We start from the raw sequence: 15,924 nt of genomic DNA, 5'->3' as shown, positions 1-15,924 counted from the left end.
CAGACTTTTCCACAGGGGATATGTGGGCCATTAAACCAGCATAATTGTCTTTTATTTTTAGTGAAGTAGATCTCTATGTCATGCTAGGGTGCCTGTTATCAGGAAGACAAGGAAATAAGTGGGGTCTATGTTTTTCAGGTTAGAACATTCATGATAGGATGGTTCTGCTGTTTGTTTCCCCGTTTCACTTCTTGCTCAGCGGCTTGGTGAGGTCAGCAGAAGTAGCACCCTGAAGCGAGGTTTCTGAGGAGGGGCTGGTGACAATATGACTTGTCTGCATCTGGTTATGTATGTATGTGTATGTATGTGTGAGAGAGAGGGATGTGGGTAAGTAAGGAGGTGTGATGCAGGGATGTGACGTCACTCAAAATAGCGTAGTCACAGTTTGAAAAAGTCAAAAGATCCTCGACTTATTCTATAAAACAATTTTGCCTCCCAGCAGCCAAACTTTCTCAAAGTCTTTTAAAGTGGTCAGAGCAACAGTTCTCCAGGCTTTCTGAAGATGTTTTTCTTTGGACATTGGTTGCTTTTTAAATAATTTTCAGTCCAGTTCTTGTATCTGAACATTTTCAGAGGAATACGTCTTTGTTTTTTGTTTATTAATCATGAATCATTCAAATATAAAAAGGCACCTAACTGAAGGGATGAACCAGTTTTGTCTTGACACATACCAGACAACTTGGCAAAGAAACCATTTATGTGCCTGTCACAAATACGCATAATCCGTTCCCATTTCTTTAGTTGTATTTATGAACAATGTCAGAGATAGCACAGTTTTACAGACTTGGAATATTATATTTGTGCCTAGATGAATATTTAGCCAAAAACTTGGCAAATCTAAACAGTTTCGCATTATTGAAGCAGTGTGGGATCATCTTGACAGAGAACGGAACAAAAGGCAGCCAACATCCAAAGAAGAGCTTTGGGATGTCCTTTAAGAAGCCTGGAGAACTATTCCTGAAGACTACTTAGAGATATGACGGGAAGCCTGTCTAAGAGGGTCCAGGCTGTGTTGAATGGCAACGATCCTCATACCAAATATTGACTTCCAAGCCTGTTAGAATTGCGCCTGTTTTTACCTTCTATACTGTATTTCTGTTTAATCAGTCACTGCACCTATTGGATCAAATAACATTTTAATTAGATTTGAATTAAGATTGTTTACTTTCTCTGTAAAGTGTCCGGAGATGACTTTTGCTGTGCTTTTGCATCAAAGAAATAAACTGAATCAAATTGTTACACGGTGAGCAAACCAAAAAGTGGTTGCAAAGTTAAAAGAAGTTCTCATTCTTTATTTGGCTTGAAATTGCCAGCAATTCATTATCTGTGGTTCTTAATCCCTGCGGCATAACGTCTTCAGTGGTTTGCTGTCCCAGATCTACAGCAGCAGTCAGTTACAGCCCTCCATGTCTCATTTTAACAAGACTTAACTTGATCAGGACTCAGCAACTTATCTTCTTTTATGATCTCAAGGTTGAACAAACGCTGCGAAAGGAGGATTCTGACAATTCTAATGAATGTGAGGATTAGTTTCGTAGACGTGGCCCACACAGAGGACTATCTGCACCTCAGACAAGAAGACATCCAACCACAGAGCCCACACAGAGCTTCCAAGGGAAGGCCTCAGTCTGCACATGAGAATACTCTAACTCATGCACAATGATGAGTCTTGCAATCTGTGCTCCTACACAGATGGTCGCAGCATTTTGTCTTCCCACTGTCTCTGGAAAATTCCATACATGCAGATGTTGTACTCTTGAGCTGTGCTTCTGCGTCAAGTGACCACTCACAGTGCATCACTTCTACCTCCCACCAGGCTTATGCTCCTGCCCATGACCCCTTACAGAACACGGGAAATCAATCTGTCCTCACCCCCATCCCATCTTTATCTAAAGTAATGGTTCCATTGTGCTCATGGATGTGTGGGGAAACGGCAGCGGATAAGCTCTTCGGGTTAAAGAAGGGCACTGGACTAAAACAATAACGAAAAAAAGGCAGAGAACAAAGGCAACACTATGTTCACCAAACTGTTCCTAACATCCATATTGTTGCAATTCTTAAAAATAGCAGTAGTTGTGTTCAGTCTTGTATTTATAATCCTTTTTTTCTGTCTGGAAGCCTGTCGTCTGTACACTGTATCCATGACAACTGAGCACTTAGTGATTTGTATTCAACTTCAGTTGATGTCAAATTTAACCAAAGCCTGGAAATAAGAAGGTTAGCCTCTGAGGGCGGTGTGATATCATGACTTGGACTTCACACGTCAGATTGACAGCTGACAAAACATCCATCTTTCATCTTCTCCACAAAGGGAGTGGCGTAGCACATTTTCAAATGAGTGATTTTTACAGCACTTTTGATAACATTTGTTATATGATCTGATATAATATGAAATAAAAGTATCTGTGACATTACAAGCATATTTTGTGTTCTCCACTGCTTTATGCCAACCCTGCATTTTATGTCAACACTAGGGATGCAGAGCATTAACACGTGAATCACAGAGTTGAATTCCTTTTCTTCTTTCCTTTTTTTGGCCTTGGACTACTCTACAACACAGTAATATGCAGTCATTTACATGTCAAAGATCTCACTGTGCGCAGTGAAAAGCAGATATGGAATGTAGAAACAGAAAAAAAGTGCTTCTCTTCATGGTATTACACTCTTGTCTTCCAACACTTTTCCACTCTTGTTATCTCTCTAGATGTTGTAGCCAAGAAACCTCATTAAGAGCTAATCATTGGGTTTGGTTAATGCCACTCAACCCGTTTTATGGATGAAAGTGCACTTTTCTCCCCATGTGTCGCTCTGTCTCGCATTCATATTGCAATTATGGGTAATTATGAGTGATCAAGACACGTTGACACATTATTTTTCAATTCATATGATAAGTGTTTGTGCATTTGGTATCTTAGAATGCTAATGAATATTTCAGTACAAAGAAGAGTCTCTTTCTATTCCAGTAACTAAATACGTCACCCGGTCTAAGGGGGTACAATCTTCAAGGGTCAGCTGTAAATTAAACGGAAACACGATGTGGTGAGATTAATGTTTCCATTTTTTTCTACTTGAAAAGAAAAAAAAAGTTAGAAAACTGGTGGTCCATGACTGAGATTGTTGTGTCTATTTGAGTATGCTGCATGGGTGATGCAAATTAACAACAAAGATTTAGATATATTGCAAACCCAAGAATCTGACTGCCAGTTGCCAAATCAGTGTTTCTGACAGGACACCCCTCACACCACTGATGTCTTTATCTAGTGTCCTTTCACACTTTGAGATGCACAGCATGAGCCCACTCTTTGTAAGGGAGTGTACATGCTCCTGGTTTTGACACTACATACATGAAAAAATGTCCATCCACATCCACAGGGAGCAACTTGTAATGAGACATGGACACCCTGCTTATGGAGCAAGACGTTTCTGCTCATTTGAAAGTAAACTGATTATGGATCCCAAGCACGACTAATGATTATTGATCAACTTACTAGCCACTGGGAAATAAAGAAAAATGCTGAAAATTATCTGTTTTTTCAAAACACTGCTGCCATTATTGCAAATGAGTACGATATCTGATTCGTTTTAATTAAATATTTATGTGCTTTCTTGCTCATACTTTTTGGATCATTACACTTAGAGTGAAAGTAACAATTGTAATTCAATAAGGTCACCTACTTCATCCAGAGAGTCAAAAATGTGTTCTCTGTAAGGCAGAAAAAAATATTAATGCTCAAAGAACTACATTACCCAGAGAGCTCTGCTGCAATATAAATAGTAACGAAATGGGCGTTCCCTCGGTGACATGTGGAGGAGGTAAGAAGAGGATTGTTGCCGAGGACGCATTCAGCTGTCAGAGATAACGCCGCTCGTGCTACTCTTACCTGGAGTTTCACTGCCATGGACTTAACTGAGGATAGGGCTGTGGAAATTATCCTGTGCTGACCCAGTTCTTCCTCCGTTTCATTCTCTCGCCGTTTTTTTTTTTTTTTTTCTTTGACGCCTTCCCTCATTCTTACCAGGTAAGGTCCTTGTCCGTTTGTTGTTTTCCAGCTAGCGCAATTTTCACTTGTTCACCGAAACGTGAGCATCCCTGTCAAGGAAGTAGCCCACGCGCTCATTTGTTTCTGTTGTTTGCTGTTGAAAAACTGAAGAACGAGGCGAACTTGACAGTTAGTCCAGCCGGTGGTGGCTTTGTTTACGTTTGTTTGTACGTTTTACAACTCAGACAACATCCCAAAGGTGCCAGAGGACGTTCAAATTACGCTTCGTGGTTTGTCGTTTTCCTACCCAGAACAAAATGCAAAGTTTATATTTGTGGTGAGTGCGGTGTCCTTTGGATATGAGTGAATATAATTTTCATTTTCATACGCATAACCAATATATTCACATTTATCCGTTAGGTTAATAGTTTAATATTTTAGATGCAGCATATGCTACATTGTTATATATATATATTGAGTTTAAGTGAAATATGCCGGTGCATATGTTAGTGACGAAATTGAGTTTCTGTCTAAAGAAAAGCCCAACTAACTGGAAAAGACAGAGCACACAGACCTGTTTAACCTCCATAACTGGTGTTGGGTTCTCTCACACAGGCAGATACTCCAACCTGTGTGCAGACTGCTGACCCCAATTTAAGACGTATAGGTTTCCCGAAGCCAACGATGACATAGTACACACACATTGTTTTGTTCTCCTTTCAAGCTTTTATTACACACACAAATCTGTCCAACTTGAATGAGCTGCTCAGTTGAAAGATAAATTTTGTTTTTGTTTTGACATGCGTGTGGATTGTTGTTGTTAGATTTGAATTAAAATGGGGAGAACCCAGATTGATACAGATGCCTCAGTAAAAGAGGAATGACTAGTTTCCATTTCTAAAAGATAAATTGCTCATGCATTGAAAAGACCAACTGATTCGCTTGTCTTTTTTTAAGGCATCTTTAGATGGATCATTCATAAATGTGAGAAGCTTGTGATTCGTCTGCTTTTTTCCATGAAACACTGAAGACTTGTCATATTTTTCTTTTTCCTAGGTACAGTCAACGCTGAGAAATCATGTCGGACAAAATGTCTAGTTTGCTCCATATAGGGGACATCTGTTCCCTGTATGCTGAGGGCTCCACCAGTGGATTTATCAGCACTTTAGGGTAAGTTGGCTGTTTCATAATAAGTTGTCATTAACCTTTCACTACCTCCTTTCCCCAGTCCCCTCTTTTTGCGAGGTTGGTGGTAAGCAGTTGCTACCAGGTGGAGCTATAGAGAATGTCAAATGCGAAATGCACAGCTGTAACTTTTTAGATGACAATTTAAGCAGTTGCTGTTTCAAGCCGAAGAGACGTTTATGCAGAAGTTGTAGTGAAAAAGACGGATTTCTGAAACGGATGAATGCAACATGTGCGTGTAGCTGTCAACATAAACATTAGCTCACACTACATCTCTAAATTTAGACTGAAGACTCACCGGCTCAATGTATATCTGGGCGGAAGTATTCAAGTGTCTGGTATTTCAAGCTAAAGTGATGGCACATTAATGGGTAGACAAGGTGGTGTTCCTGTAATTCGAGGGCACTGCTCTTAAGAACTTTTTCAAGTGTCTTCTGGTAAATTTAGTTAAGAAAATGTAAAAGACAGGAGATGAATTCAAATAGAAGCTTTTACAAGACAGCCTCATCCGGTTTGTTTTCTTTTGCAAATTTAGATTTAAGGACATATCCATGTTAGATGTTCCTCTGGCTGTTATGTTTTACGTGTTCAGTGGGACTAATCTAGGTCTGATGCCTAGTTTTTCTTAAATCAGATGTTTGTGTCTTATCTGTGAATACACAGCAGCATTCCAGGCCATTCTGGATAAGGGTGCCTGTATAATGTTCTTCTTTGGGAGACTCTGGTGGCTGCTTTCCCTTTCTTCGCCTTTGAATGATTTTCTGCTGTCTGGCTACATGCTCAGCACAATGTGTTTAAGTTGTTGACATCTCCCCTCCTCCCTTAATTGTATGAAACATTTTAAAAATGTGTCTCATTATGAGAAAACGGAACAGATGTTGACATGTGATTGACAGTCTCAGGAAAAAAGAGAGAGGCTACAAAGAAGAGGAGCAGAGAGTGATTACCGACGTGAGAGTCCCTGTCCTGCGTATATCTGACATGTTGTGCTCTGTGTTCTGCATTTAGCCAGTACGTCTCCCATCCTTGCTTTCTATTTTTTACCCTACAGAGTTTATTTTTCTTGTCCCACAGTGAAAATGAGCTCAGTGTCCATGTTATTATGTCCTCCCTCTCCTTCTTAAGTGCTGCAATCTTCCTCCTCTTGCTGTGTCACCATTCTGTTTGGTGCTCGCCAGCAGCACAGAGTCCCCCCCACCCCCCAGGTTTCAGATGCCACGCTCTCTCACAGTTTAGTGTTTTGCGTCATCCACAAAAGCAACAAATGCGTGCTCGGCTTTAAGGAGCACCACCGTGACAATGCTCATTTTTCAAATTTCCCATCCTGCATTCTTATGCCGAGTAATCGCGCCCCCCCCCGCCAACACCCACCGCTGCCGTGTGCGCTCTCTGTTGAGGAGAGGAGCTCGGAGGACGTACCTAAAAATAGCATCATTGTATCACTGTGGACTGCTTTGGCTGTCAGCATGCTGAATGTGACCCCTGAGAGACGGTTGCATCCACCTGGAGCGCTGCTGGCACACAGAGAGGTTGGCAGCTTGATGCAGCCACAGCGCTGTGTCCCGGAACACAAAAAGCAAGTTTTGTCTTGACCTTGGATGACCCTTAAAACACCTGCTCCTGTCGGACCATGGCCCAGCATGGTGTTTAAAGAAGCTACAGCTCTTCACTCCTCACAGCATGTGGCTTCTCCCTTCATCATCGCAGTGCTCCTGCAGTGCAGTGTACACAGCGTGAGCTATAAAAAAAGATGCAACTGATTGGAGCAGCTTGAGCACACAAGGGCAAAATATGTTGCCCACCTCGGAGCCAGAGCATCCTACAGAGGTGTTTCATTTGTGCTGATCTTCTATCTCATAGTGTCCCAAGGGGCTCCCCCTAATTCATCTTGTGGGCTAGAAGCTGCCCATGGACCATTTTAGTGCGGCCCACACTGTCCTCGAATGAAAATCAAACAAACCCCCCTCCAAAAAAAATCTGTAGACCAGTATTTTGTCAATGAATCTTGAGGTTGGGGAAAACAACATCAATACTGCCATATCACTTGAAGCATAAAGCATTGTCTAAATTTAGACGTGGTTGAAGTAGGCCTCTAAATGTCTCGCGGTTGGAGATGGAGAAACAAAGTTAGGATGAATGCTTCAAAAGAGGGCGAAGTTGGCTCAGAGTGTCTGGAAGAAGTGGACATTTGCACTCTTCTGTCACATGCCTCGGTTCAAAGACACATGAAGTGTTCAATAATGCACAACATCGAGAGGCAGTTTTCTGACCAAGCTTGTTCATTTGATACAACATTGTAACTGTGGGAAACGGATGAAAAAGCCCTGGAATTGTTTTGCAGCTCAGTCACTAAGTGTTCAATTTCCCGGCAGAGTATTTTCACAAAGCAGTCAATCATCAGACAGTCAGTTACAACAGTTGGTCAAACAGAGCGAGGCCTTTAGTATCGCTCTATCTTTTTTAATAGACTGAATGAGACAGGTCACGGGCCCTTATGTGGTTATTTTAATTGAGTCAATATAGGCCTCTGGATTAAAAAAAAATCCCCAAAAAATTTTCTTGACACATTTTTATTCTTGTTCAGGAAAATTGCAACGCTACCAAGAATGATAGTGCTAAAATAGTATGTTGAATGTGGCATGAAACTGCTACAGCTGCTACTGGCAGAAAACTAGTTTTCCTAGCCTTAAGGTGTGGTGGTTCACTTTATTGTTAAAAATGTAGCGATTACCTGAGATAAATGTCACTGTTGTGCCCTCCATCATCTCATGCACTGCATTGTAGCAGAATGTTTTCCAGTTTTCCCCGTTTGTCTGCATTCCCGTGAGACGGGACTGTATCAGAGCACAGATCCAGGAAGTGATCAGCCGCATCAAAAATAACTAAAACCACACTATCCTACATAAAAAAGAAAGGTTTGGAACCACCAACAGCTCTCCTAAATGTTGCCAGCAAGCGTGAGTTATCAGGATGAAGAATCTTGGTCAGGCTGGACCACAGGTCAGTGGTCAGCATGAAAGGGGGTCAGAGTTCCCTTTGGGAGAACCTTACAGCTGGACATCGAGTAGCAGAAAGAAGCAACGCCTCACAAAAAGACCGTCTGTGGAAATACATGAGAGAAAATGAGTTCAGTCATAAGTACAATGGTCTGAAAAACTTTAGGGTGTGACAACCTTTTGCTTTCCGACTTTCTTTGCGTTTCATTCATTCAGACCATTTCGATAACTTTGCCTGTTGGACATTCTGTTTTTTTTTGTTTTGTTTTTGAAGTGACTTTTATGCTGCTCCCTTTACCCAATCTCTCTTGAAAAAGAAAAGTTTAGGAAGGCGTTCAAATAAAAAAAAAAAGAGTTGAAGCTGCAGGTTCAAGTGCAACAAACTGTCGGATAGTTTAGCATTTTAAAACCAGTCGAGTTCAAGTTTTGTGGTAAATGAACTTCTTTAAAGCTGCAATTTTGTTTGCATTCAAAGTCCTTTGGCCCTGGAACATGTATGTATGATACAGCCATGATCCGCCTGGTGTTTCCTGCAGGTTTGTGTGATGCTGGCTGTCTGTCCACCCGACTCTCATGTGCAGATTATGTCTCCTTAATGCTGCGGGTGAATTTTTTCAGTTTTCGCACATTTTCTTTAATTCAAAGATAAACCGATTTTGATTTTTTGGTTATAAAAGATCAAGCTCACTGCTAGCTCACAGCCTGGCCTGATGTCAGTCTCATTCTTTTGAGGGAAACCTCTCCAGATGAGTAAATCTCTTCAGATCTGAGACATTCACTTTGACTCAAGAATGAAGGCAAATGGTCAAAACCATTCTAACCATATGTCCATTCTTTTCTTGTGAATAGGATGTGTAATGGGATAAAATAAAGAAGTGAGGAGGATTTATATCCTAAAGGTTAAGTGACTACTGTACTGTGACATCCTAATATTGTCCAGTTGTTGAGAAGTCTACAAAAGACATTACTTTTCAGATGATTTACGGGCTCAGTCAACGTTTTCCAAGTAAGTTAATTGTTTAATCACTAGTTCCAAGGCATCTTTGATAAAGCATGATCAGTTTAGTAAATTATGGCTCCATTAGAGGTAAAATGGACCATTAAGCAGGCTGTGCTTTAGGGCGGGGCTTCCTTGTGGTTGACAAATCATTACTCTGTGGGCGAGCATTATGAGTTCTCAGTTGCACCACTCACTAGTACTATCTGGTTTCAAAGAAGCAGAGACACAAATGCCAAAATACAAACCTCAAGGCTTAGAAATCAGAACGTGCAAACCTGGTGACAGAGTAACATTTTTTTTCTTTTTACAGCAGAAACAACAAAGGAACAGAACAGGATGTTTTGATGATATTTGAGGTCTTTTGTGGACACCTGTAACATTCACACCTTTTCACTTCCTTTGAAGGCCACTTGCCTTCATGAATATTATCACGAAGTGAAGGCCTATATTATCAGATGTTGACGTAAACCCTCATTTGATTGGGTGACAGATTCATACAAGCACAAGGCGGCAATGCTAGTTTCTTGTTTAATTTCCCAGTTTCTGCCCTGGAAAAGGTTTAGTTTGGAATCGAATGCCCTGTTGTTGAATGGTATTACTCGTAAAGAATACCAACAATAGAAACTCAGTTTTGCACTCTGGGAGTGTTTTCAGATCAATGTCTGTCTCTCGCATTTTTAAAGCGAATCCACCTCTGAACACCTCAGAACATGGTTCCTCTGAGGCTCTGGCATTGGCATGTTGAAATACTGTTCCTTTAATTCAGCTTCATTCTGATTTTTGAATTTCTTTCTTTGTTTTTTTGTACAATTTGAATTAGCTGCATAAATTTGCTTCATAAGACAACATTTCAACCACATTATTGAGAGGATTATGGTATAATGGTAACATCGCTTTTTCAAGCTTAAAATCTCTGCAGTTTGCGGGTGTTTGGAATGACTAATGAATGACTTATTCTGATGATGGCTCTGTCCTCAGACTTGTGGACGACCGCTGTGTGGTGCAACCAGATTCGGGTGACCTCAACAACCCACCCAAGAAATTCAGAGGTAAGGCTTTTTCACGATGCTATTCAAAGGGAGATGTATGGGTTTTTTTTTTTTTTTGTTGTTTTTTTTTTTTTAGATTGAATTCCAGTTTGAATATTTGAGTAATTTACACCTATTAAGGTTTGGCTCGAAGGCCGTCTATTAGTTCGTTTGGTAAAAACTTTACATTGAGAGTGTTGTGTAAATGTATATGGATTTTTTTCTCATGCAGTTAAATCTTTACCAGAAAGTCACTTGGAGGCTTCAGTGTAAGTAGCCTTTTTGTTTCAGAACAGCTTTTGTCCCTTGAGACCATTTTTGCAAACCAGCGGAAATGCTCTACAGTCATTTGCTCTGATACTCGTAACACGTTGTTGGTGTAAAATTTCGCTTTCACTCAAAGGTGCTCCACTGTTTCAAAATCTAGATGCTGTAAAGGTCACTTTAAAAAGTCTCTGCTGATATTTTAAAAACAATGTTGATATGTTAATGACTGCATTGGCGTATCATCTGGTTGGAGTTTTCTTGCATTCAGACGTTTTCTCCTGGCAAGGAGAGAATTGTTCTGGGTTTCTGTAAGGTTGGAGAAAGCATTCTTTATAAAGTTGTGCAGTGTATTGGTTGCACTGAATTGATGTAAAGTGTATCCATTAGGCTCCACAAGCAACTTTAGCACTAATAGATCCATTATTGGCTTTGTTGGCAGAACACAATCTAACCATTTTAGATAATTACGTTTACACAAGTTGCACACAGGATGTTCCACTCATATTCCCTTTTAACATGTTAAAGAGCATAGTTTCTTAAATCAATTTCACCCAGACTTGTGCCCATTCAAAGCTCTAATCATATCCATATCTGTCAGAGCACAAGCTTTACATTTTGGCCATCCTGTTGTGCACTGACTCAGCTGGAGCCTGGGGCTTGTTTTATGAAGCAGCACTTTAAGTCACGAAATGCTGCAAAACCTCTGTTAGTATGTAATGGTTGTATACACGTCTAAATCATGTGACTAAGACTCCCCATTTTTTAATTTGATCATTGCTTCCTTCAAATATAACCTGTAAGGGAATTTTCTGACAGCAGTTATTCTTACCCAATCTGAAGGTAATCAGAGAATATTAATAGATTAACACTAATCTAAATGCACCCAGCGTGTGAAGTTCTTATCCTGACTCCAACATTAGTCAAGTAGTGTAGTTGAGATATATATATATATCTAAGGACATGTTTTAATAGCCTGCCACTTTTTAGCAGGTGAAAACACTCTTACATGTTTTGGCAGGCCTCTGATGAAGTAAAATGATAAAATCACCAAATTAATACTGAATAGCAAACACAAAGGTAGCATTGAAATGTAAGAAAAACAATAATTTTGAATGATGATGCTCAGGAAGATGAAGGAGTACACTAAAAGATGCTGAAGATGGCTTTATTTTATACAGCGTTTCATCACAACACAGAGTCACCGCTCATGGTTTCATTTTGGGACAGTTAGTCTTTTTGTTTCTAAACCTGATTCAGTCAGTGGTGGAAATTGTGGTCACACCCTTGAATTGAGTCAGAAATATACGAAAGCCATTTAAGATGACTTCTGTTGTAAAAGCTGGTTGTTATTGGGCTGAATAAGAAATGTTTTTAGAAAAATGAGCTTCTTCTAGTCTCGTTGTTTTGGTGTGAACATAAGGAATAGCTTTGTTTCTGTCTTAAGTGTTGTTGATGTCTCAGAATGAAACATTTTTTTTTTCTCATGGGCAAAACGCCCGGCAGAGTCGAGCACAGAGACTTGTCAAATGTTAAATCTTAACATCTAACATCAGGCTCAAACCAGACAGAATGAAGATGTGTTCAGGTTAGCTGCCAGCTATAAAAAAAATGTTGTGATGACTTTCCTTCATGGGCTGGTTCTACCAGATGTTGTGACAGAAACACTCTGTGCTGTCTCTAATATTGTGTGGATGGTGTTTCCAAAAAAACAATTTCATACTTTCTAAGTGGACCTTGTAGCTGTGGTGCCTAGAAAAGAGTAATAAAGCAGTGTGTGACACGCTTAAACCTCAGGAAGGAGTGATTAAGGTGTACACATGTCTACATAATGCAACCAAGATTTAAATGAATTTGATTATTGCTTACTCCATTTAGGTGCAGATTATCGAAAATGCTGTTTAATACAATTCAATAATCATTTAGTATTCCCTGAGGGGAGATTGTATTGCTGCAGTAATCATTATTGTGAAAGATATGCTATTGTTATAGATGGACTACAAAATTAAATAGAAATCAGCTGACAAACGTGTAGAAAGTTGAAGTGCAGCACAGAGGAAGGTGTGGTAGAAATCTTCAGAGACTGCCATTAATGAGTTTAAGGGTGTTTTTTGTAACTTGTCAACAGCTTTGTTCACGGTATCACACACAGCGTTGGCAGGTGACACAGGTGAACTCTCTCTGTAGACAGGAACTCACAGTTCAACATCTCTCCGTCTGCAGACTCAGCCCACCCGCACAGTCCCAAAGCTGAGCGAAGAAGCGCCAGAGCTGCTCCTGCAGCCATGTCTCAGTAAACAAAGAAAGTAATATCGCCTTCCTGATAGTCCTGCTGTGTCCTCATCAGAGGCCCAAGCTTGTCCATTGTCCACCCCACACCTCCCACGTCAATCAAGGGAAAGAGACGTCTCCTCTTCAGCTCGTCTTGGCTTTGGAAAACTCAGTTAGCTGCTCCAACGGGTTAACATCTTTCCTGTTGCCATGGTTATGCATCATAACAGATTTAAAGAAATCTGTCTTTTTACAGAAAAAAAGCTCAGTAGAAAATCTCAAGAAGATGCAAAGAAAGACACAGTATGTCCAGAGCTACTGCAGCCGGCTGCCTGCCTCTGTTGTGGCGCCATTTTTACCTGGTCTAGCAAGCTCTTAACCAGTTTAGGGCCAGAATATTACTGTGGATTTAACCTATATCAGTATCGCCCTTTGTGTCTTCTTAAAAAAATGTAATCCTTGAATGACGTCCTAATAAAAATCTAAGTGATACTTTTCATGTGCTGTTGACTACGGTGGTTCTGTGATGGTTTTATATGGAAACAGATCTGAGTGTGCTAAAGGTACCTCAGTGCTGAGGCTGCTGGGGTGGTATTGAATCGGTAATAATTCAAACGTGCCGCAGTGTGAGTAGACCTACAATAGACCTCAAATATTCTGTGTGCCTTATTTTTGGCTGCAGCAAATCTATAAAACAGTGCTCATTGACTAAGAGGTGCTGACGGGCTGTTAATTGGAAGTGTGGTTATTAGCCCTCGTGTGTATTTACTTATTTTTCTAAAACTGAGACTGTATGCCTGTGTGCCATCCCAAAACACAATGTTCAACAGTTCAACAGTGTCCTTCAGCCTTATCAGTGCTTTACTTGTAAAGATGTTGGCAAAATTGCAGAAAACAATTATGGAGTGAGGTCTACCCACGAGTTGATCGTTTCTTTCTCCTCATTACTTTCTCTTTCTGTGTGATGAGTGTAGATGGTGTCCAAATTTTACAGACCCTACAAATTTGAATAAAGGCAAATTGGACTGTCCACCCGAGTGGAGCAGCGTGTGGTTAATGAAATGTGAAAAGCTAACAGAAAGCATGAGATTTGTCTTTAAATTTGTGGTAAATAATTCCTGTTTGGATCCCAGCTGATGCCTTTCTGTGTGGACTTTTTCTCCCCATAAATGTGCGGGTTTTCTCCTGCTACTCCGGCTTCCTTCCACCATCCAAAAGCATGCATGTTAGGTTAATTAGGTATTCTAAATTGACCCGAGGAGTGAGCGCCAGTGTGCCTGGTTTGCCTCTGTGTGACCCCAGTCTGTATCCTGCCTTTTATCTCAATGGCAACGGGGCAAGGTTCCATCCTCCCCATTACCCTGAATTGGATTAAGCACTTATAGAAAACGAATAGTGCAGGCACTGCTTTAAAGACAGTAAACTGTGACATTCTTGCATGAACCGCATGGATTACTGCATGGAGTAATTATGTCCTCGCAATGTTGAATTTTGAACTTTATCCAATGGATTCAAGCCGTGACCTATAGACTGTACTAAGATTCATGACTTGATTGCCTCCAAATAAAATTGGCCCTATGACATAATTAGTGAACGAATAATAATAAAATACTAAGAATGATGATAGTGAAACATTCTGTGTATATTTCTTACATCCTGTTGGACATATTTGGCCTTTGTTTTTTGTTCATGTTTGTAATTGTCATGAATTTTGACACAGGTTTATACATTTACACATTAGTAATGACTCATTTGGAAGATGTTTTCCTGCCACAGATGCTCTACTGTGCTTGTTTTAAAGCACAATTGATCAAGCACCATGAACCTGTTGGTTCCTCATATCGCTTTAAAAACATATAGTACAGATATTACTTCATCTATGTAGATGTCAACATTTTTTAACTCAGGCTCCAGAAATGTTGCTAATCAGTACCTCACATGTTTCAGGTGGTACAGCCATTACTGTGTTATCTGGCACCAGCGTGACTTGTCCTGTTCATTCTGTAATCTACCGTATCTGCTACTCTTCTGTACCAGGAAGACTTCTGCAGATTCTGTGAACAGTAGGTAGGCTGGGGTTTTATGGTTTCAAACAAAGCCCTACCTTCCTAGTTGAAGTTGCAGAGAATGAAATTTGCTTGTTCATTTCTAACTGAGCTATTCAAATCATATTCAAAGGTGTGGTTTATGACCAATAACAGTGGAGAGACACTGACAGATATGCTACCGGCTTCAAGCTAACGCACCTTTAGTCATTCTTTGACTATAAGCATGATTCACATTCACCTTTGTTGTTCTTCTGTTCTTTTGAACACCACTATTATTGTTCATGGTACATCTAAAAATGTACATTTAAATGACTGATTATTTTTAGCAGTTGAATCAGTGCTCATGATATTGATAGTTATTGTAAAGGTATGTTCAGTTTTGCCATAGACAGCATCTCTAACCTCTCTTTGAGAAGCAGTGAACCAGATCTAAATCCTAACCTCTCTGTTGAGTATTAATAGCATGCTTAAGCTATTTAAAATGTGTGTATTCCAGGGAGTGCTATGCTTAACCTGGCTTAACTCTCTGAATTGAGTGGTTTATGCATGGAGGTGCTTGTGTAAATGTACACAATGAAACAAAGTATTGAGAGATCAAGTGTGTATGAAGGGACACTTTGGACATCTTTGCACCATAATGATGTTTCAGAAAATATTTAAGGCGAGTTACACGTCTTTATCTGAATTTTTTGTATGTGATTTGGTATGTTTACTTAACTTAAAGAGGCTTATACAATACTTCATTAATTCTCATTAAAACTGTGATTATTAAGAATCACTGCTCTAGTAACATTGACCAAACCTGCACGGTACTTAAAACAAAGTGCAAGAAGGTATTTAACTTGTAAATGTCTACATTTAGGCATTAAGAGTCCAAAACCATCAAACTCCAAATGGATGCTTAAATCAAAAGCGAAAGTCATTTTAACACTTTTGAAATGAAATGTGAATGCTTTCATTCAGATATGCACCCAGTTGTAAGCAAACTGAGAAAAAGATCATCATGATACACCTGCTAAAGGTATATTTTCATTGCAGTTAAAGAAAACTGCACCGGGGCTGTTGTATTGTTTTAAAGCAGAAGAAGTAATTACTGTGAGATTCATTCATTTTCCATGCCCACTTTGTCTAATTCAGGGCTGCAGAGGGAGC

At 40.0% G+C, this 15,924-nt stretch overlaps 1 protein-coding gene across 7 annotated transcripts in view; it reads left to right on the top strand.

Moving 5' to 3' along the window:
- Positions 1–3,819: 3,819 nt before the first annotated feature.
- The window catches only part of itpr1b (inositol 1,4,5-trisphosphate receptor, type 1b), a 78,608-nt gene continuing 66,503 nt past the window's right edge, over positions 3,820–15,924 (top strand). For all 7 annotated transcript variants that reach the window (XM_072382826.1, XM_072382825.1, XM_072382824.1 and 4 more), the window contains exons 1-3: positions 3,820–4,019; positions 5,037–5,150; positions 10,140–10,210. In XM_072382826.1, coding sequence (XP_072238927.1) covers positions 5,059–5,150; positions 10,140–10,210 — 163 coding nt within the window. In that variant the 5' untranslated portion in view covers positions 3,820–4,019; positions 5,037–5,058. The remainder of the gene's footprint in view (positions 4,020–5,036; positions 5,151–10,139; positions 10,211–15,924) is intronic.

Source organism: Leuresthes tenuis, unplaced genomic scaffold, assembly GCF_036924035.1.
Source record: "Leuresthes tenuis unplaced genomic scaffold, fLeuTen1.0.hap1 SCAF_3, whole genome shotgun sequence".
Lineage (NCBI taxonomy): Eukaryota > Metazoa > Chordata > Actinopteri > Atheriniformes > Atherinopsidae > Leuresthes > Leuresthes tenuis.
This window is presented reverse-complemented; position numbering and strand designations above follow the sequence as displayed.